The sequence below is a fragment of the Nyctibius grandis genome, chromosome 34, assembly GCF_013368605.1.
Source record: "Nyctibius grandis isolate bNycGra1 chromosome 34, bNycGra1.pri, whole genome shotgun sequence".
Lineage (NCBI taxonomy): Eukaryota > Metazoa > Chordata > Aves > Nyctibiiformes > Nyctibiidae > Nyctibius > Nyctibius grandis.
This window is the reverse complement of record NC_090691.1, coordinates 654,624-677,656: the sequence shown is the minus strand read 5'-3', so window position 1 is coordinate 677,656 and position 23,033 is coordinate 654,624. Positions and strand designations below refer to the sequence as shown.

Sequence of the window (23,033 nt, the reverse complement as noted above, 5' to 3'; positions counted from 1 at the left end):
CTCCCATGGTGCCCCATTACAGGCCTGTTCTTTGTTTGCTCTTTTATCATTTGTTATCATTATCTATATTGTTATTAGTTTTTATTATTTTCCCACATAAATGACTGAATCCATCTTACTTCTCTTGGGGAATGAACCTGCTCTGTCTATCCTGGAGCTGATATAAAAGTGTGTCTTTCACAGGGACTGAGCTGACACTCTCATCACATCTCTGAAATAAAATGGGATTTCTCCAGTGACTGACATTTGTGCTCTTCTTCCAAAGCTGATGTCAACAAAAGGCTCAAGGAATTTCACCCCAAAAGGGCTTAATTCTCCGTCCAGTTGGAAGAGAAAAGCTCAAGGTCCCATTGGTAGCACTTAGAGACTGAGGACTGGATTTTGGACTCACCCATTGGTGTGTGGTGACTGTGGAGACGGTGAATGGTCAGTGAGGTACATACCCAGAGCTTTTTAAGACATGCCAGCACAGAAGAAATTCTCCAGGAAGGTAATCTAGAGCTTCATGGAGATTCTTGGTGTTCTACGGGGACAGTGTGTGCCTTGGGTAAGCAGTGACTGGAGCCCCACTAAGTGAGGGATCACCCAAGGTGGTGTCACCCAAATGGAAAGTGCTAAATACCAGTATTTGCAAAGAAAAAAAGATGGACAAACCAAATCATACGCAAACCAACTTCAACAGGGAACAGCACCTTTGCAGACACCGCACCAACAACAGAACACACGCAACCATGGACAGCACAACTGTCCCCATCCTGTTGCCTTCTCAGGCTGATCTGGTGTGAAGGTCATGAGTGGTCTGTTCACCCTGTGCAGCACTTACCCATGGGCACACACACCCATGGTCACTCCAGTAAGGGCCTGAGTTTTGGGTCTGCCCAGGTGTCCTATGCATTCTTGGAGCCATTACTCACTTGGCAACTTCAGCCTTGGGTCTCTCCACATCCTGCTCTCCTCCTCTTCCAGCCAGCCCCACTTGGAGGTGGCCAGCAAAGCATGTACGTACATTCACACACAGACACACAGACACACAGACAGACAGACAGACACACACACACTAATGAGCACTCTCACTCGCTAATGAGTACGTACACACACACACATGCACGCACGCACTAATGAGCACGGTCACACAGCAAATAGCCAGGAGCAGAGGTTAAGAAGAAGGCAGGACACACCATGGTGATCAGGCACAGGGTTTGGACAGATCAATACTGAGGAGTCCTTTCCAAACTGCAGCTGACCTCCTCTCTTCTTCTACAGGCTTCTTCCTCCCAGTTCTACTGGATCCCTCCCTTTCTCTGCCCCAGGCCCCTCCCCAGTTACCAACTGTCACCAATTAATTTTTCCCCAAAGGTCTCAGGTTTGTTCCATTTGTACCATCATTTGGTAGCTGGGATACCATTGCCTAGGTCACCTGGGCCTTGAATAGTATCACTGATGGGTTTCCTGGCACCGCTGGCCTTGCAAGACTTGACTAACCAGAAGCTCCCCAATGCTCCTCTCCAGTTCCCTCTGCAGTTCGGCCTCTGCTCTTCAATCATTTGTGGGACCCAGCTGGGACACATGGTGCTGCCTGGACGTCTAGTCCCTTCTCACATGGGTCTCTATCACATCCCACAGTTTCTCAGGCCATGTCTCCTATGTTCCCATCTGATGTGCATGTGTCTTCCTCCCAGGGCAGGGCCTGACCAGGGGCTCACTCATCTACCTGCAGCTTTCACATCCGGTGCTTCTGAGGACCTCATGTTTTCACTGCTGTCATGAGGTGACCTCCCAGCAACAGCCCAGCCACGTTGGTTTTACCCACCTCTACCCTCCCTGAGCAGTCATCTGTGTCATGTTGGGGTTTGTGATGTGCTTGATGATGTCATAGTACCTGCCTGCCTGCTACAATTCATTCAGGTTGCAAAAGAGGTGACCTCAAAATCAACCTCCCAGCTACGATGCCTCTCTGGGCATCTCTCTCTTCCTTCAGCAGAAGTAACCTCCCAGCCAGCCTTCCACACACTTCCACTTTCCCAGCCTCTCCTCTCCCCAGCTATGTAATTTCTGCTGGGCAGGCAGAAACATGCTTGCCCATAGGGACTGCAGAGCCCTGGTGGGACAGCTGGAGTGGTGGGAGGGCAGCCATGGTTGGTCAGGAAGGCAGGCAGGCAGGTACTGCTCTGTATAAAGGGGGGACTGATGTGCACAGAGCCTTGCCTTGGAGGAAGCCTCACGGTCACAGGTCCTGAAGAACACAGCAAGGTGAACCACCCCACAATCTGCTGGAAGGGCAGCAGGGCTGGGCACAAGCAACCCAGGAGATTCCTGCAGGGTGTGTAACACGGCATTTTGACACAGACAGTCCATGATCTGACTAGGGCTGGTCTCTTCCTGACAGACAAAGTGGATCTGGCTGGAGATGGGAAGGATGAGGGCAGCTGTGGCTGCAATGACCAATGAGATGGTGGAGAAATAGGACAACTAGCAGAATGACAGAGCAGGACTACAGAAGAGATGATTTCTGTTTGCTGAGGATCTGCTTGGACTGTCCTGGAGGACAAAGCAGCTGTGAGTCTTCAGGGACAATGTCCTCAAAGCCCAGGAAGAAGCCAATCTGATGTGCACAGGGAGTCGAGCAGGGCCTGGCAAGAGGTCAGCGTGGATGAACAGGAACCCCCCTGACTTAAGAGGTCAAACACCACAAGGAAGTGCAGGGAGGCTGGAGGGGGAACAGGCTGCCCAGGAGGCAGATAGACACCTGGTCTGTGGGTGCAGGGATGGAGCCAGCAAAGCCAAAGCTCAGCAGTGGCTGGGAATGACCATGCATGGGGAGGGCACCCAGAAGGGCTTCTCTGAAAGTGTTGTCAGCACAAGGAAGGCAGCTGAGGGAACCCTGGTCCCAGTGGCCAGTGGGATCGGGGACGGAGTGACAAAGATAAGTATAAATAGAGTAATTCAGAGAATCATGGAATAGTTTGGGTTGGCCAGGACCATCAAAGATCATCTAATCCAACTCCCCTGCAGTGAGCAGGGACATCTTCAACTCGATCAGGTTGCTCAGGGCAGGAGAGGTGTTCCAGCCCTCTGATCATTTTTGTGGTCTCTTCTGGACCCGCTCCAATAACATCATGCCTTTCTTGTGCTGAGGAATACAGAGCGGGACACAGTACTCCAGGTGGGTCTCACCAGAGCAGAAGAGAGGGGCAGAATCACCTCCCTTGACCTGCTCGACACACTTCTTTTGATGCAGCCCAGGATACAGTTAGCCTTCTGGGCTGCGGGAGCATGATGCCAGCCAATGTCCAGCTTTTCATCCAGTAGTAGCCCCAAGTCTTCCTCCACAGGGCTGCTCTCAATCCCTTCAACCCCCAGCCTGTATTAATAGCAGGGATTGCCCCAGCCCAGGTGTAGGACCTTGCACTTGGCCTTGTTGAACCTCATGAGGTTCACGTGGGCCCACTTCTCCAGCTTGTTCAGGTCCCTCTGTATGGCATCTCATCCCTCAGGCATGTCAACCACATCACTCAGCTTGGTGTCATCTGTAAACTTGCTGAGGGTGCACTCCATCCCACTGTCTATGTCATTGATGAAGATATTAAACAGGACTGGTCCCAACCCGGATCCCTGAGGGACACCACTTGTCACCCTGGATGTGACCGTCCAATGAATTTCTCATCCAGCAAACAGTCCTCCCATCAAATCCATATCTCTCCAATTCAGAGAGAAAGGTGTTCTGGGGGACCATGTCAAAGGCCTTATGGAAGTCCAGACAGATGACATCCGTAGCTCCTCCCTTGTCCACTGATGTAGTCACTCCATCTGAGAAGGCCACTAGGTTGATGAAACACAAGACTTGCCCCAGGTGAAGTCATGCCGGCTGTCTCAAAGCACCTCCCAGTCCTCCATGTGCGTTAGCACATCTTCTAGGAGGTTCTGTTCCATGATCTTCCCAGGCACAGAGGTGAGGCTGACAGGTCGGCAGTTCCCAGGGTCCTCCTTTCTACCCTTTTAAAGACGAGTGCAGTGTTTCCCTTTTCCAGTCACCAGGCGCTTCACCTGACTGCCATGACTTTTCAAACATCATGGAGAGCAGCTTGGCAGCTACATCAGCCAGTTCCCTCTGGATTCTGGGGTGCATCTCGTCAGGTCCCCTAGACTTACGTAGATTCAGGTTGCTCAGGTTGTCACGAACCTGATCTTCTCTTACAGTGGGAGAACACAGAGTTTCCTGAGAACAAAGATTCTTCCTTTGAGAGGGTTAGTAGGAGATGTATTTTGTTGAGTAATTGGACACACCTGGACATTTTTCTGTACATTTACTTATACATAAATACAGATTTTTCCATATACTCTCATAGGAAGACAGATAACACAGACATGATCAGATTAGTGCAAATTTGCCCATCCAAACGGAGAGCGTTTCACTGAAGCTTTTTACCCTGCTTTGCTCCATCAGGCAAGAGTGGTCAACACCTCCGAGCCAAGAGTTAGAGGTGGCATGGACAGTCCAGGGCAGGGAGTGTTTTGGGGCATTTGGCGCCATGCAAGGCAGAAAGTTATCTTTTTTTACTGCTGTAGGCCTCAGTATGATGGAAATGTTGAGAACTTTTCAAAAAAATGAAGTCACAAAGAAATGGAGAGAAAGATGTAGAGTTAAATAAATGTCCTGTATGACTTTAAGCTTCAAACATTTTGTTGTTATCCTTCTTGTTTAGTTTTTCTTTATTGGGGGGGTTTGCTTGTTTGTTTTAGTATACTGGTCTGGGGGGGGGGGTTGTGTGCTGTGTTTATCTGCAAATGAAAATGATTTCCAAACCGGGCAGGGATGCAGTTACAAGGACATCAGCACCCGGGGCTGGTGCAGATGCCCTGGCCCCTTCTGCCCAGGCTCCACCTGCAGCTCCCAAGGGCTCTGGTCTCCTGCAGGTCCTGTGCTTATGGTCAGAGAGCAGAGGTCTGCCCACAATCCTGAGAAGTTTTTACACATTTCAAAAATTATGAGCACCTTTAAATCAACAAAAATAATTGAATACTTTCAACAAAATTTCTGAGTTTTTCCCTGTTATTTCAAAATAAGAATTTTTCAGAGTGTGTATTAATAGTAGGAGAAGGAATATTGCTCTTCTCCTGTCCTTGCACTGACAGTAATCTGTCTCTTACTCTGTGCATTTGATCTCGCTCATGTTCCAGTTATTTCCCCCTGGCCTGATGAAATTCACCATCTCTTATAATTGTGTTTATAATTGTAATTTCCTGTCTATCTGCCAAAATTATTTCTTGTACAGTTCTCCCTACTGGAAGGTGAACCTCACTGGAGCCAGCTTGGACTTGGCATAGAGCTGAGGAGCGTGTTTTATCTTTTTGCTCAATCTGATTATGTTTTACTTCTGTGTGTTCAAAAATAAGAGAAACATTCTGTGTGTGTTTGCGGCATGTTCTCTAAGGAGAGCAGGTGGGAATTAGGGGAAAGGGGTTTTAACATCCAGTTGCAGGCTTCAGTGGAGAAGTCTGATAGAAGGAAAAATGATGTAAAGAAAAGTGATATGAAAGTCCCAGGTGGCCAATGACAGAAACGGTGGGGTTGGGAGGTGAGGATTGAGGTTGTCCATACCGTGTTAGACCTCAAGGGACTGCTTTTCTGACCTGTCCAGACCTCCTTAGGAGAACATCCTGGATCAAAATCAATTAGAAAATGCTGCTATCGCATCTTCCATAGACTGAAAAATAGCGGAAAAAATCCTTAAAAATGAAAAAAAAATTATTAAATGCTCATAGAAATCTTCTTCTCTAAATAGACTCCTAAAACCCCTCTAAATAACTGTACAATTCTTGAAGAGCTGAAGAAAATTATCACAGAATATTAGGGATTGGAAGGGACCTCGAAAGATCATCTAGTCCAATCCCCCTGCCGGAGCAGGATTACCTAGATCATATCACACAGGAACACGTCCAGGCGGGTTTTGAATGTCTCCAGAGACGGAGACTCCACAACCTCTCTGGGCAGCCTGTTCCAGTGGTCAGTTACCCTCACTGTAAAGAAGTTTTTTCTCATATTTATGTGGAACCTCCTGTGTTCCAGCTTGCATCCATTGCCCCTTGTCCTGTCAAGGGATGTCACTGAGAAGAGTCTGGCTCCATCCTCATGACACTTGCCCTTTACATATTTATAAACATTAATGAGGTCCCCCCTCAGTCTCCTCTTCTCCAAGCTAAAGAGACCCAGCTCCCTCAGCCTCTCCTCAGAAGGGAGATGTTCCACTCCCTTAATCATCTTCGTGGCTCTGCGCTGGACTCTCTCTAGCAGTTCCCTGTCCTTCTTGAACTTATAGTTCTTGAAATTATAGTAGAGACATGGCTTGTTAGGGCTTTCAGCACTTTTCTGAGCCCCATGGGGTATTTGGTGCTGAGCCCATGAACCTCACATACAGAGAGCAGACTGAAGAAACCTCTCAAGGATTTAAAGTCAGAAGCAAATGCCAAAGTGTCTTGGACTGTTAATTGGCCCAGCTGAGGGCAATTACTGACCAAGTCTCCTCAAGGACTCATTAGAGCAAATACTTGAAGGCTGTGATTGCAGGTAGGCAAAGGGAACACACAAGCAACCTTGATGCTAAGAAAACCTTTGATTTGTTTTCTGAAGCAGAAAGGCCAAGCCCTCACTGCAGCCCCTGGGAAGACACATCCTGCCCCTTACACTTGGCTCTTGCTGGGACAGTGTGATGTGAGGGTGAGCAATGCTGAGTGAAGGACAACAACAGGACACCTCCCAGCTTCCCTGAAGGGTCGCAATGAGGCCATGACGCCACAGTGCCGTAGGACAACATGTCTCCTCATCTGTCTCAGTGGCAGAGAAAACTGCCATAGCCAAGGGGACAAAGACCTGGGTTCTCTTGGTGCCTTCCAGCCTTGCCAGCACCCTTTGCCATCTCCATCACTGTCTGTCTGACACTGTCCCACATGTGCCCCTGTCCTCCCTGCAGGCCGTAGACACACAGCTTGCTTTACCACCTTGTTCTCACCCTGGCATTTCTGTACCTTCACTGAGGTCTCTCTACCCTCGCAGGCTGTTCTTTGAAACACAAAGCCATGGGCTGATCCAGACTCCCTCTGGGTGACCTCTGACTCCACAGTGTAACCCTTCAAGTGATATTTTTATCTCTTCATGCTGTCTCCACATTCCAAGCAGCACTTTCCAGCAGTTTTTCTCTCTGCTGCTGTTTCCCCACTACCAAGGAAAGCTCCACCATCTCAGAAACCACACTTAAAGTATGTGACCCAGCCCACCAACATGCTTGTGGCCTATCAGCTGACCAGAAAGAAGTAACCTCACCATGATGTTCCAAGCCACGTGCCTGCTGCTGGCCTTTCAGCTTCTCGAACGTGTCTAAAGACATGTGCCTGCTGCAGATGGAAGGAAAATGATTGTCACCCTCCAAGCCCATGCACCTGCTGGTGGCCTTTCGGCTTCTCTGACTGTGAGGAGCAGCTACATGCCAGTCCTGTACGGTGCTGGGGCAGGAGTGACCTTGCAAACAACGTCCAAGCTATGTGCATGTTGGTGGCCTATCAGTTCCTTACACATAGCTTAAATGATACAACACATATACCAGCCATGTGCCTGAAGCTGTCCTATCAGGTACTCAGGTAGAAGTGGGCTCACAGCCACCTTCACAGCCATGAGATCCTGAGGCACACCTGACCTGGTACCAGCAGTCCTGCCCATCTCCTCCGTGTGGCCTGCCAGCTGATCAGCTACATGTAACCTCACATCCTTCTCCAGATGCCCTGTGACTGCTCTAGGATAACTCTGCTTTTGCCCCAAGGGGACAAACTGCTTATGTTAGGGTAGGGAGAGGATTTGAAGGTGACGGGGTTTGAGAATGGGAACTAGGGCTTTGGGGGTTAGGTGTTCAATTTAGGGATTAGGGATTAGAGCTTGCATTTCAGGGTTAGGACTTAGGCAGAAGTTTAGGGGAAGAATTTGGTGTTCTGCTTAGGGTGAGTGGTTAGTGTTAAGGCTATGAGCTGGCTTCCTGAGTTTGGGGTTTGTTTTAGGGCTGTGTTGAGGACTGAGGTTAAGTATTTTCATGCTAGAGATTAAGGGTAGGGATTAGGGTGAGCAAAAGGATAAGAGTAAGAATAAGTGGTTATGGGTTTGGGGTTTGGCTCAGAGGTAGAGTTTGAGGTTAGAGCTTAGAGTACTGGATTACTGTCAGGGTAAGGTCAACTCTTTGAGTGCGACCAGCCAGCCAATTCCTTATTTACTGAGTGGTCTATCTGTCAAGCCCACGTCTCTCCAATTTGGAGTCAAGGATGGTGTGAGGGACAGTGTCCAATCCTTTGCACCAGTCCAGGCAGAAGACGTCAGTCACTCTTCCCTTACCCACCAACCTCATTGCAGAAGGTCATCAAATTTGTCAGGCATGATTTGCCCTTAGTGAAGCCATGTTGGCTCCATGATCCTGCCAGGCACAGAGGTGAGACTGACTCGCCTGTAGTTCCCCAGGTCTTCCTTTTTCCCCTTCTTGAAGATGGGGGTTATATTTCCCCTTTTCCAGTCATTGGGGACATCACCAGACTGCCTCGACTTCTCAAAAATGATGGATAGTGGCTTAGCAACTTAATCTGCCAGTTCCCTCAGGACCCATGGATGCACCTCATCAGGTCCCATGGACTTGTGCACCTTCAGGTTCCTTAGATCCTCCATCTGAGACCTTTTCTGGAGCTGCAGGGCAGTGCTTGTGTTCAGAGGTGGAGGGGAAAAGAGTCCCGGCACAGCAGCACTGTCAGGGAGCGCCAGCACTTGGTCTTCCGAGACCTGCTTGCTTTCCAATTCAGCGCTCTCCTTCTTAGCTCTTGTGTTGGTGTAAGGCCTGAGAGCTCCTCAAGCTCAGTTACAGTCCTGAAGTGTGTCAGTCCTGTGACCACAGGCAGCGACAGGCAATGGGCACTTCTGTGACAGAAGTGTGCCCATTGCCCCTTGTCCTGTCACTGGGCACCACTGAGAAGAGTCTGGCCCCATGCCCTTGACACCCGCCCCTGAGGTATTTGTGAGCATTGATAAGATCCCCCTTCAGTCTGCTCTTCTCCATGCTGAACAGCCCCAGCTCCCTCAGCCTCTCCTCGTAGCAGAGATGCTCCAGTCCTCTGACCATCTCCGTACCCCTCTGCTGGACTCTCTCCAGTAGCTCCTTGTCTGTCTTGAACTGGGGGGCCTAGAACTGGACACCTTACTCCAGGTGTGGCCTCAGCAGGCCAGTGTAGAAGGGAGAGGAGAACCTCCCTCGACCTGCTGGCCACACTCTTCCTCATGCACCCCAGGATACCAGTGGCCTTCTTGGCCACAAGGGCACATTGTTGGCTCATGGGGAACTTGTTGTCCACCAGAACTCCCAGGTCTTTCTCCACAGAGCTGCCTTCCAGCAGGTCACCCTCAGCCTGTACTGGTGCATGGGGTTATTTCTCCCAAGGTGCAGGACCCTACACTTGCCTTTGTTGAACTTCATGAGGTTCCTCTCTGCCCAGCTCTCCAGCTTGTCCTGGATGTTGGCCTATCTGTATGAACTGCTCCCTTAGAGCTTGCAGTTACCTGCACATCTCTGACCACCCCTGACACCTTCAAAGTCACCAGGCTGGTGTCTGAACAGCCCAATCCTGCCCTCCAGCTCCATTAATCACCATGGGGGCTGAGACAAGGAGCTCACATGCAGGTGCCTATTTTGTGCCCACCTGAACACCTGAGGCAAGAGGAATCCCACCTCCTGTGGGTTTGTGGTGTGCATGGGAGGGAGCTGAGTCCTCTTCTAGCCCCAGGACTACAAACCCACAAATAAGATGCTTCTATTGACTCATCTGCATCCCTTCCCTCAGCAGAGGTAAAGGAGATCCCTCCCGGTTACGTTCCGATTGTCTTGTCTAATGATGGGACAAGGAAATATCAGTCTTAGACCTCACTCGGTCTCTGAGAGGAGAAATGCTGCTGCTGGGAGGAAGGGTCTCTCCCCAACTGAGGGAGGAAACATCAGTGATTGCTTCAGTTTGATTCACAGCAGGTTCCCCTGGAGCCCCAGGGACACCTGGAGGGAGCCCAGAGGGGACAGAGGAAGAGACACCTTGCGCTGGTCCCTCTGCTGCTGAGCTGGGCTGGGCCCCTGGGATGGAGGGAGCCGATAGCAAGTGGGCAGCACTGCAAAGAGACAGCTCTGCCCAGGAGCAGCTCCTCTGCAGAGCGCAGCAGGGCTGAGGGCACTGCCTGCAGGCAGCGAGGGGAGAGGAGCCAGGCAGAGAGAGGTTAAAGGCAGTGTGGGGTGGGAGGGTGCTGAGAGCTCACTGGGGGAGAAATCTTCACAGCCTTCGACACGGTAAGTCTCTGGCTGCAGGACAATGCAGGGGCAGTTCCTGGTGGGACTACCTGAAGCTGGTGCATCCCACAGTGTACAGGATCTGTCAGGATGTCTCTCACAGTATCTCTGTGGTAGAGGAGAAGAACACGCTCCAGAGCAGGGCTTCCTTGCTGCACTGCCAGAGGGACAGAGCATGACGGCTGCCTTCTGCTGGGGACAACTGCAGGGGCGTGCAGCCAGGGGTGCCCAGGGCTGTCCTTCAGAGCAGGGTCCCTGCACCCCAGGGGTCTTTGTGCCGGGGCAGGGACTGTGCTGCCTGCCAGGGTCAGCACTCAGCCTGCCCGGGGAGCTCCCTCTGGTGCTGCAGGGAGAAGCTGTGGGTGGAAGGAGTGAGCCCAGGCAGGGCAGGGTCCTTCTGCTGTCGAGAGGGTGCTGTGTGGGCCAGGGCTGCTCACAGCTCCAGATCAGCACTAGGAAACTTGCAAGGGGATGTTTCAAGAGGAAGGTCAAGGAAGTGTTTGCTAAAAAGATAAAGAGATTTCCTGAGTCTGTGTTTTCAGTTTCCTACTTTGAGGGCAGGGGACAGGAGGGGGAGTGGGGGGAAAGAGAAAGAGAAATAGAAAAAGGCTCATGAAGTTTGAATAAGTCATTGGGACTCCTGAGCTGTATCTTTGAGTGGTCAGTAGGTCTGCTAGGAGCCTCCTAAAGTGCCTCCAGCCACTCCTCTGCCCATGGACACCATCAGCATCAGCTTTGCTGGACCCATCAGGGTGTTCTGTCCTTCTGAACCTCCAATCAGGACCATGCACGCAGCCAGTGCCCTGCAAACAGGCAGGTTTGTGTAGGTGAGTGCACAGAGGTTGCAATGGGGTCTGTGAGCACTGAGAGGGAAATACCTCCCAGGAGGAAAATCTCCAGGCAGCAGGGAAATGATCTGAGAATGAGAGGAAACTAAAGCCAGAAATGTTGTGGGAGGGAGAATTCAGAAATCTCCCTGTGACTCCCTCCAATGCAGACCCCTTCCTCTGAGCAAGCCCCCTTGCCTCCTCTCCCACCCACCAAAGTCTCTGCCCTCAGGGCCATGGGGTCCAGGACATGAACCCCCTCCTGTGCAGCCAGAGCTCCAGCAGAGCCGTGGTGCAGCTCTCCAGCCACGTGCCCAGTTCCCTCTGCAGAGCACAGGGGCTGAGAGCAGCTGCCCGGCAATGCTGGTGTGTGGGAGGTGGCGTGCACAGCTGGGTCAGGGTACCGCTGTCCTGAGGGCCCGGCTGCCTCTGCCCTGGCCTCTCCCAGACACACCCTCACTGGATTTTCCCTTGTTTCTCCACTTGTCTCTGTCATTGCTGTGGTTATTTCATTCTTGCTGCCAGGCTCTCTGGGGAGGTGGAGTTTGAGCTGCAGAGTCACACACTGATCTTGGGGGTCCTTTCATGCAGGTGTGTCCATGGGAACAAGTGTCCCAGCTTTCCTCCCATCTGTGGGATCTGGTCAATACAGTCTGTGGGGCTGGGATATGAGCTGACTCCTACTGAGATGCCCTTGTTAGGACACTTGGCTGTCCCCTTGAGATGTCCTTCCAAGCTGTGATCTGCCCTCAAGGATGCAAACCTGTCCCATAGCACCTCTGTTTTATCTTAAAGCCCGATGGAGAACGCAAAGCCTCTGCAACTGAGGAAATGCTGTTGGGTTGGTGAAATAAGGCATGAGTGTCCTGGGCTAGATGTGGGGTGCTGAGACCTTGAGCAAGGGTGAGACATTTAGTGGTCTGCAGTGGACCCCTCTGCTCTCAGCAGTGTCTGGTTATTTTTCAGGGTAATGTGGGAGTGTGATAACCCTCCACATCAGGAAGGTGCAAGCCCAGCGAAACTGTGAACTTGATGGAGGGACAGACCAGCTCCCCTCACTCTGCACTAAGACACAGGCAACCCTCTTGCCTTGCAGGACTCGCTCTGTTCTCCCTGAGTGCAGCAGATGTTTCTGACATCCAAGAATACTCACAAGGGAAGATGGAGGGGGAGATGTAAAAGAACCTAGAACTCTTAAACTGCCTTCTGCCATCCCTGTTCCTTAGCACTGGGGTGCAGATGCTGACAGGCCGTTAAAAGCAGTTTCATTGGACAAAGCTGACCACCAGGACCGGTCCCTGCCTCTACCCACTTCTGCAGAGCAGGGTTGGTGATCAAGAGCCCAGGGGCAGATGCCCTGCTCTTCATTGCACACTCGGCCAGCACCAACCACAACTCCAGCCACAGAGCTGAAGGAAGGTCTCCTAGAGAAACAAAAGGATGTCTGTGTGTTACAGGGGGGGAGACAGTGGGAAATGGCTTTGATTTTGCTTAGAGAAGTCTCCCCTGTCTTGTCACTGTCTTTTTCTCCTATGGCAGGTCCCCATGCCCAGCGGCAGCAAATGTCCAACGGCAGCTCCATCACCCAGTACGAACAAGACTCCTTGTACCCACAACTTATTGGTGCTCACTGTGTTGCTCTGCTTCTTTGTGGGTTTCCTAGAGGAGCTCTTGGCCCAGCTACGGCTCAGGCCTCTACCTCCTTTGGAGCCTGAACCAAACTGCTGCTGGTTTTGTTAAGGGGGGTCGAGTGCATCTGTCAGAAAAGGTAAAGATGAAGAGACTTGTGGGTTGAGATAAAAACAATTTAATAATTGAAATAACAAAATAATAATAATAATGAAAGAAAATAATAATAATTATATATACGCAAACAAGGGATGCACAGTGGAACTGCTCACCACCTGCTGATCAATGCCTAACCCATCCCTGGCTAATGATGCCAGAGGAGAGAAATCCTGAAACCACAATCCTGGAAGAGCGAGAGCCTGACTTCCTGGCCAACTCTCCTCTATATACTGGGCATGACATTGCATGATATGGAATATTCCATTGGCCAATTTGGATCTGTTGCTCTGGATGTTCTCCCTCCTAGTTTCTTGTGTACAAGCACACTAGCAAAACATGGGAGGTTGAAAATTCCTTGATTTCTTAGCAACAACTAAAAACATCAGTGTATATCAACATTTTTCTCATAGCGAATCCCATACTAAATCCAAAACATAGCACAATCCCAGACCAAACCAGGACATTACTGAACTGGAGCATTTTCCCTTGCTGGAAGTGTGAACTTGGCTCTCAACATCTGTGTATTGAATCTCTTTTGACACTTTGAAGCAGTCTCTTCAAAAAAAGCTACCCAGCATGTATGTTTGTTTGTCTGTTTGGTTTTGTTTTTTTAACCCAAATGAACATGCAGCACTGAAGGGGATTTCCATAATATCTTCACAATATCTGCTCCCAGAGGAGAAATATCTCTGCCTGCAATTGGAAATGGGTGAAACTGTGGGAGATAAATGTGTTGCTTCAGACAATATTTGGTATGCCTACCATACAAAAAGGCGAATAAGCATGAAATTAAAAGGAAACCTGCACATCCAATGGAGAAGAAGAAGGAGAATGGGGCTCCGTGTAACATGAGGCGATACAAGTGGGATGATCATGTAGAGAAGATTTTTATAGGGAAGGCTGTGCGAGGGACTACCTTGACTTCACCCAGATCAATAAGAGTCTTGGCAGTGTGTCGAAGTGATGGGGAGAAGTGTCTTGGGGTAAAAGGATAAGAGACAGTGGGAGAAATTTGGGTTGCAGAGGTTTGAAGTAGTCCTTCCCAGGCCAGAGCAGGTTGGTCTTTGGAGCCAAGGAAAAATAAAGAAGCTCTCAAGGGTGTTTTGGAATTAGTGTTACTATAACTGATAACAGAAAGAGGACAGTGCTGTAAGGGAACTCCTTATTCTTCATGAAGTTGAAATAAAGGTCTTTCATTTCCTTCCCAACAGTTATTTGTTCTTGTCCAAGTAGGTATTTTTTGTCAGTAGTTAACCTCTGGCATGAAGTTCTTAGAACAGTGTTTTACCTCTCACTGTGATCTCTTTGTTATCATGTAAAGGTTACACCTCATAGACAGAATTGCCCTTAAATCATACCTGCACCATATATTTTCTCCCTGGTTTCAGTAAGAGGTGGAGGGGTGGAATGGGGTAGTTGTCTCTTTTTTTAGCCAAAGGAGGCCCAGGTAAAGATCCCAGATTTATGAAAAGGAACAAAGGAAGGCAAAATTTTCATGTGTTGCTGTGACTGGTACCCCCTGTTCTTGACCCCTGGTGTACATTGACACAACAGTTCCCTGCATTTCCAGTCTCCAAAGTTCTAAGTGTGCAGCAGAGAGCCTGGAAGCTCTGAGCTCCCTTCGTCTGCCCTGCATTTCAGCATGTAAAATAAGACTAATGTAGTCAAAAGTTCAGTTTGGATTCTCTTCACAGCCTAAAGCACCACATGGATAGGGAGGCTGGCCAGGAAACATAAAGAGGAATCAAAGGTAGGACTAGAGAACTCCTGAGCAAAGGACAATTCCACCCCGAATTGTGCCAGGAGCCTCTGCTGTAGAGACCCTCACATCTAGCTGAATCTCTTCTCCTGGGGCACACTGCAAGGCACAGGCTCATGGAACTGAGTTTTTTTGGGAAAGGATTGGTAGGGGAGTCTCTGGTCCAGCCTCCCACCAAAGGGTGGGTCTCACCAACCATGGGGTCAGGTTGACTAACATTTTGGGGAGCTGAAAACATCCAACCATGGAGATCCCAGAGAGTCTCTGGGTGTCCTGCTGCAGGGCAGCACCACCCTTCTAGTCAGTTTTTCCCAATGCTCAGTGTGAAGCTCCCTGGAGGCAGTTTGTGGCTGTTGCCACTGCCATACCATCTGCACTGCAGAAGAGTTTGGCTCCACCATCAACTCTCCAGGCAGGTGTCACCTGCTTTTAGACTGCCCTGTGCCTCCCCTTCAGCAGACTAAAGAGGCCCAGTTGCCTCAGCCTCTCCACACAGCTCACGTGCTTTAGGCCCCTAACCCCATCATGACAGAATTCCTCTGGACTGTCTCCGGTTTCTCCATCCTCCTTTCAAAATGGGAAAGCCTCTGGCTCACACGTCATCCATCATAACTCCCATGCCCTCCTCCTCAAGGCACTCCTCAGCCAGTCAGGTCCCAGCTTGCATGAGGTTATTCTGCCCCCACTGCAGACCTTGCCCCCTTTGCCTTGTAAAACATCAAAGTGTTTCTATTTGCCAAATCCACAAGTGTCTCAAGGTTCCTCTGGACTGAAACTCCAACACATCAGCATTGAAGGTTTGTGGGCCAGTGCCTCAAACAACATAAGAATATGATGAATTGCAGGGCACTACAGGTAATGAAAGAGAATGATGTGCTTAATGGAATTGCTAACCAAGGTGGAAAATACCACAGCAAGTACTCAGAAATACCAATAGAGGGTACAAACCAAGAAATGCAAGGACTAACAGGGTAGGATGTTCTTTCTGGAGAGTATTACAACTGTAAAAGAGAAGATCATGGGTAGGGGGAAATGAAAAGGGAAGCAAATGATGTGGGTTGGGGCTGTTTGGAGCCACTTGTGAAGCATCCTGGTGCCTGCTGTGAATTATTTCTGTGGTCAGGAAGAACCTGAGAGGTTTCCCTAATTTGAAAACATGAAGGGGAAGGAAGGGCATCATCATTCAGGCTAGAAGGGATCTCAGGAGGTATCCTGAGCTGCCTCCTGCTCAAAGCAGGTTCAGACTAGATTACTCAGGGCTTTATCCATATAAGACCTGGTCACTTTCTGGGATAAAGCCGGTGCACACTCTCTGGGAAACAGCTTCCAGCACTTGACTATCGTCATGCTGGAAAACTTTCTCCTCTCTTGTTTCATCCCATTGCCTCTTGTCCTTGTGTCTTGTATCATGCACATAAGCCTAACTCAGTCTTCATGGGAACGGCACCATGCTGCTACATGTTCCTGTCAAGATCTTCCTTTCTGCAGAATGAACCAGCCCAGCTCTCTCAGCCTCTTCTCAAAGGCAGAGTGCTTCAGCCTCTGACCATCTTGGGGACCCTTTTCTAAACCCACTCCAGCTTATGGACATCTTTCCTGTATTGGGATCTGAGACCTGGATGCAGTAACCTGGATAATCCCTTCCCTCAACCTCCTGGTCGCACAGCCCAAGGTGCTGCTGGCTTCCCTTGCTGCCAGGGCACACGGCTGCCTCCTGTCCAGTTCCCTGCCCACCAAGACCTTTCCCACAGGGCTGCTTCCAGCCAGGCAGCCCCCAGCCTGTGCCATCACCACAGTGAGTACCATGCAGGGGGGCATGCCCTTGCTGTATTTCCTGAGGTTCCAGCCAATATGTGCTGTCCTCTTCCTTGAACCTCTTCCCTGAGCACAGAGGCCTGCAGACCTTTTCAGTAAAACTCAGGCACAAAAGGCATTGAGTCCCTCAGCCCCACCTGTGTCTGCTGTTATGAAATCACACTCCCCACTCAGCAGCAGCCCTGCGTTGTCCTTTTTCAGTCTTGGTCTCTCTGAATCTATCAAAGCTCTTCTTTTTGCTCTTGACTTCCCTTGCAACCAGCATCTCCAGGTGAGCTTTGCCTTTCCTTCAAATATGCCCCAATAACAAAGGCAAAATTCAGAAAGTCCTTCTTTGCAGCCAGTCCTTGCTGACACCTCCTGGCAGCTGCTTCGTGGCCCCTGTCAGTGATTTGTCCTTGTGCTGGTCCAGCCCCAGTGCCCATACATGGTCCCACGGCCGCACTGTGCAGGCACAGCATGGCAAAGTGTACACTCAAGGGTGGGGAAAGTTTCCCCCATCATGACTCCAAAGGCAGCCTTCAGATCACAGTTCTCTATGACCCTCCTACATTTGCAGCCTCCCCCAGCACCCAAACCCTGCCCTGCCCCAGCCATTTCCCACGAGGGGCTTCACAGACAGCCCTGCTCTAAAGTCTCCTGGTTCTGGGCAAGGAGAGAGGCCGGGCAGGGCTGGCCATTGCCCCCAAACAGACCCTTGGCCCAGCAGGAAGATGGAGGTGGTCTCACAGGAAATCTCAACTGCAAACCTGAGGTGAGGGGCCAGTGCTGGAAATGGCCATTGAGAGAGGCTGTGGGGAAATGAAGGCCCTGGGTCACCTTTGCAGTCTGTCCCTGCCACTATGGACAAAGACCTGCCTCCTCTCTCCTGCACCTGCATGTCTTTGATTCCTTCCACAAGCCCTGGCTCTGCGCCACAAACCCCTTTCTGTGAGTCCTCATCCTGCATGGTCACGCAGGACAAGCTATACACTCATGTTTTCCTCTCCTGGGCATGTTCCAGCCCAGCCCAGCCCAGCTCCCTCCAACTCTCCCCACCTTCCCTGCCTTCTCTCCACCTCCCTTGCCCTCTCCCCAGCACAGACCAGTCTGGGATGGCCCCACAGCAGTGCCTGCCACAGGGTTCTGCAATGCCGTGGGCACTTGCCCCACAGCACCAGCCCCTCTGAAGGGCACAGCAGCTTCTGGGGAACAGAGACAGATCAGCCCCAGAGATGGGGGGGATCTGTGGCACAAGGCAAAGCACATCAATGGCAGCCTGTGTCCCCTTTTCTCTTCTCCAGCCTCCCTGTGTCATTCCTACCCCACTGAGGATGGATCTCGGACAAAGAAGTTGCTGCAGTTTCATTTATTTTGATCAACTATACAGTGAACCTGGGTCCTCATTTACACAAAGTCCCTGGGTTGTATGAGAACGGTGGACACTGAAGTAGGAGACAATGCAAAATAACAGTTCTTTGAAGACAACATCATCTCAAGTGAGAAAGAGAAACAGAAACATGAAGAAGGAAAGATAGGCTTGGGCTGTCATGACACACAGAGGGAATCATTTGTAGAGGAAGGCTAGCAGTATATGGCTAATGAAAACCATCTAATCATCAGTTTCCTCAGGGCAGCCTTAAGCTCCTTGTTCCTCGTGCTGTAGATGAGGGGGTTCACTGCTGGAGGCACCACCGAGTACAGAAATGACACCACAAAATCTAGGGCTGGGGAAGACATAGAGGGCGACTTCAAGTAGGCAAACATGCCAGTGCTGATAAACAGGGAGACTACGGCCAGGTGAGGGAGGCATGTGGAAAAGGCTTTGTGTCGCCCCTGCTCAGAGGGGATCCTCAGCACAGCCCTGAAGATCTGCACATAGGACAGCACAATGAAAACAAAACACCCAAAAGTTAAACAGGCACTAACCCCGAGAAGCCCAACTTCCTTGAGGCAGAAGCGTGAGCAGGAGAGCTTGAGGATGTGGGGGATTTCACAGAAGAACTGGTCCACAGCATTGCCTTGGCAGAGGGGTAGTGAAAATGTATTGGCAGTGTGCAGCACAGCAGTGAGAAACCCACTGGCCCAGGCAGCTGTTGTCATGTGGACACAAGCTCTGGTTCCCAGGAGGGTCCCGTAGTGCAGGGGTTTGCAGATGGCCACGTAGCGGTCATAGGCCATGATGGTGAGAAGAAAAAATTCTGCTGCAATCAAAAAGAAAAAGAAAAAGACCTGCGCAGCACATCCTGTGTAGGAGATAGCCCTTGTGCCCCAGAGGGAATTGGCCATGGATTTGGGGACAGTGGTGGAGATGGTGCCCAGGTCAAGGAGGGAGAGGTTGAGGAGGAAGAAGTACATGGGGGTGTGGAGGCGGTGGTCACAGGCTACAGCGGTGACGATGAGGCCATTTCCCAGGAGGGCAGCCAGGTAGATGCTGAGGAAGAGACAGAAGTGCAAGAGCTGCAGCTCCCTTGTGTCTGCGAATGTCAGGAGGAGGAAGTGGGTGATGGAGCTGCTGTTGGACATTTGCTCCTTCTGTGCATGGGGACCTGTCCGAGGAGGAAAAGGCAGTGAGAAGTTAGGGCACTCTTCTTCGAGCAAAACCTGTTCCAGTTCTCATGGAAAACCCACAAACTGCCTCTCCCTATTCAGGAAGACCTTTGGCAAGTCCCTTTTGGGAGGTCTGTTTGATGCTGGCTGATGGTGCCATTGGGAGGAGGGTGCTCTGAGATGGGCTCTTGAGGTGACAGTCCTGCCTTAGATCAGTAGGGAGATAAGAACACAGTGATCTCAGATTAAATCCACTCATGATATCAAAAAGCTTTTCAGCATTGTCACTCCCATTCCACATGACTGCGGAGTAGAGCTGTGGAGCTTTGGTTTTCTTTATTTTGTTCTCGTTGCCTCACCACAACTGAGGACTGTTTTTTGAGGCAGGGTTTTGAGTGTTTTTTTGACATTACTGTTGCACTCCAAGTGAAACCTTGTGGGTGCTGACAGGCAAAGGGACTGTCCCTTGGTGCAGAGTGGGGAGAGCTGCTCTGTGCATCAGCCCTAGTCTCAGCTGCCCTGTGCTGGCACCTCTTTGAGCTGGAGAATGATCACACCCCGATGTTTCCTGTTGAAGAAACTGGACACTGCTGAGAGCAGAGGAATCCAGTTTCCAAGTGCAGATCTCCAAACCCCTCCCCACCGTCTCATCCTACCCAAGGAGGATCTCAGCTCCCTGCTCCCAGCCAGGGACAAACAGGGCTCATTGCAGCTGCCCACATAGACATGATGATCCGCATTTACATGGCATTAATGCCAAGATGTCTTCTCCATGGGGCTCCTCTCTGGGGCACAGAGACTCCACAGGAGAGCTGGGCCCTTGTGGGAGGCAGCCTGCAGCCCAGCAGGATTCCCACGGAAAGAGTCAAAAGTCCTGAAGATGGGGTGTCCTGAAGTGAGGGTCAGCTCATTGCCAGCCCCACACACTGACATGCCCAGAGCCCCAGGTGGGGTTGTGACAAAAACAGCAAGAGCAGGAAGGGAAATACAGAGAAATGCCCCAATACTCCAGACAAAGGAGGAAGGACAGGGACAGACAGAAGGTTTTCAGGGGTTTCTCCTCACTGGGGATCAGGCTGCCAAGAAGACTCAGCCTGAAACCCCACGACCCTGCGGGTAGAGGCTGTGCTGGGTGGGAGAACCCAGAAGGTTGCTCTGGGAAAGTGTCTGCACTGCAAGGGATGTCATGGAGGCACCCAAATCCACACTCCCATGGCATTTCTGGGAGCAGCTCCTTCTACCTCCCTGAAAATGCCTCTGCTGCCTGGAGCTGTCCCTGAAGTTGCTTCTCTGTGCCCATGTCACCTCCCTGTCAGTGCTCACAGACCTCATCCCACCCACTCTGTGCTCAGCTGTGCTCTACAGACCCCTCCTGGCAGCAGGTCACTGCCCAGGGGCATCTCTGTGTGGGCAGGGGTCAGGAGAAGCTCAGACAAGTCCTGAAGAGAAATGAGTTTTCAGGGCCTTCTCCAAAGCAGAGAAATAAATTCCCACCTCCCACTGCCCATCCAGCCCACCAGGAGTGGAAAACTCAAAGTGAAGACTCCTTACCTTTCAGGAAAATACTTCCTTGATATTCTTCTTGAAAGTCCCCTTCGTAATGCCCAGGGGTAAGCTGGAGCTCTGATCAAACCTGACCCATGCAGCACCCTTTTGACAGCAGAAGGATCCTAACTTGCCCTACCAGGGATAATTTCTTCCACCCACAGCTTCTTTCTGCAGCACCGTGGGGAGTTCCCCAGGCAGGCTGAGTGCTGACCTGGGCAGGTGGCAGAGTCTCTGCTCCAGCACACAGCTTCCTGGGGTTCAGGGACCCTGCTCTGAAGGATAGCCCTGGGCACCCCTCACTGCACACTCACCTTCACACCCCTGTAACTGTACCCGAGAGAAGAAAGCCATCATGTCCTGTCCCTCTGATGGCGCAGCAGGGAAGCTCTGCTCTGAAGCACGTCCTCCTTCTCTATATTAGAGAAATGATGAGAGTCCTCCTGACAGATCCCATAAACTGTCAGAGGTACCAGTTTTAGGAGATTCCTCCAGGAACTGAAGCTTCTTTGCCCTGCACCCGGAAACTTACCACATAGAGGGCTGTGAAGATGTCTCCCCCATTGCGCTCTCACCATCCTTAAGCTCTCTCAGCCTCACACACCTCCCCGCCTCTTCTCTCTGCAGTGCTGCTCTGTTACCATCAGCTCCCTCTGTCCCAGGAGCCCAGCCCAGCTCAGCAGCAGAGGGACCAGCCCAAGGCAGTTGTTTCTCTGTCCCCTCTCAGGCTCCCTTTAGGTGTCCCTGGGGCTCCTGGGGAGCCTGCTCTGAAACAGAGTGAAGTCATCACTGATATTTCCTCCTTCACCTAGGGGGAAATACTTCTTTCCAGCAGAGCCATTTATAATAAAAAAAAAAAAAATAAAAGACTTGGGCATAAGAATCACTTTTCCTTGTCCCATCATTAGACAGGACACCCAGGCAGGGACAGGGAGTTGTCTCCTTTATCCTTGATGAGGGAAGGGATGCAGCAGAGTCAACTGAGGCATCTCATCCTGGGTTTGTAGTCCTGGGGCTGGAAGGGGACTCATCTCTCACCTATGACTGTCACAAACCCACAGGAGGTAGGATTCCTCTTGCCTCAGTTCAGGTGGGCACAGAATAGGCACCTGCTGCCTGGGAGCAGCTTTGTTCAGCTCCCATAGTAATTACTGGAGAGGGAGGCCAGGAGTGACTTCTTCAGACTCAAACACATGGTGACCTCTGAGGTGTCAGAGGCAGTCCAAGATACGTGCGGGTAGATACAAGGTCTAATGGAACCATGTTGAAATAAGGCAGTTTCTGGCAGCAGCATTCTTGAGCCTGGCCAAATGAAATGACAGCAGATGATCACCTTTAGGACAACGAAACCTGTACCTCCTCATTATGTTCTTGTCCAGAACCTATAGAGATAGTCAGCTGACGAAACGTGGTCATTGCCACAGGAGACCTCAGTCTTTCTCCTCCTTTTCTCCATCAGCTGTATTTTCTAGGCTTCCAGTGAGAATAACGGCATTTGGCTCTGGTACAGCCTTCCATTACCTCATCTAATTCAGGGCAGCTGCTCAACATCATGGCCAAATCCAGGCCTGTAGCGCTACCTGAGATGACAGGGCTCTCCAGCACAGCTGCATTTAGCTGGCAGGGACAGCACAGGAAAGCCATCACCACTCAGAGCAGGTGTGTGACAGACCACCCAGGGCATCTCAGACAGTCCCAGTTTCTGTGGGCCTGTGACTGGTTGCCACCACTGCATTGAGGCAAGGCCTCTCCCATCTGCACCCGATAGATACAGGCAGAGCATGAATATGGAGCCTGTCCCACCGAGGTCTGCACTCGTGTGCCCCTGCTCCCAAACTCTGCTGGCTCTTCTCTCCCCTGTCCTGTACTCATCCCATTGATGGTACAATCAAGGAACGGGCCAATGATTATCATTGTTCTTGGATCTCAGGATGTCTATACCCAAGGACCTTTTCAGGAAGAACACGAGGGGTAAGCCCTCTGTGTGAAGGAGCTGCTCGAGTGCATGGAGCTCCTCAATGGGATGGGCAACATGTTGGATGTTCTCTTGTGGGTGAGGGTCAGAGGAGAGGCCAGTGAGGGAAACATCATGGTGGGAGATAAAGAACCTGCAGCCAGGGTGAGGAAGTGGACAGAGCCTTACTTAAGAACCCCAAGCATGTCTATGGATCAATGACCCCAGGTCTTACTCGTGACTGACATTCACCAATAATGTGCATCAAATTCCTCGCATGACTGGAATGTGGTCATGGATGGCTATGTCCTGTTCAGGAAAGACAGGCCACTAAGGAGAGGTGGTGGAGTTGCTCTTTATGTGAGTGAGCAGCTAGAATGTATTGAGTTCTGTCCAGGGGCGGATCAGGAGCGAGTTGAGAGTTTGTGGGTGCGAATTAAGGGGCAGGCTCGCAGGGGTGATACTGT

The 23,033-nt window shown here is 50.8% G+C and overlaps 1 protein-coding gene across 1 annotated transcript; it reads right to left on the bottom strand.

Annotated features, from left to right (window-relative positions):
• Positions 1-18,101: 18,101 nt before the first annotated feature.
• LOC137675510 (olfactory receptor 14J1-like) lies at positions 18,102-19,043 on the bottom strand. Its single transcript, XM_068421639.1, has one exon. It carries the CDS (start codon positions 19,041-19,043, stop codon positions 18,102-18,104), a length of 942 nt encoding a protein of 313 aa, XP_068277740.1.
• Between the last annotated feature and the right edge of the window lie 3,990 nt (positions 19,044-23,033).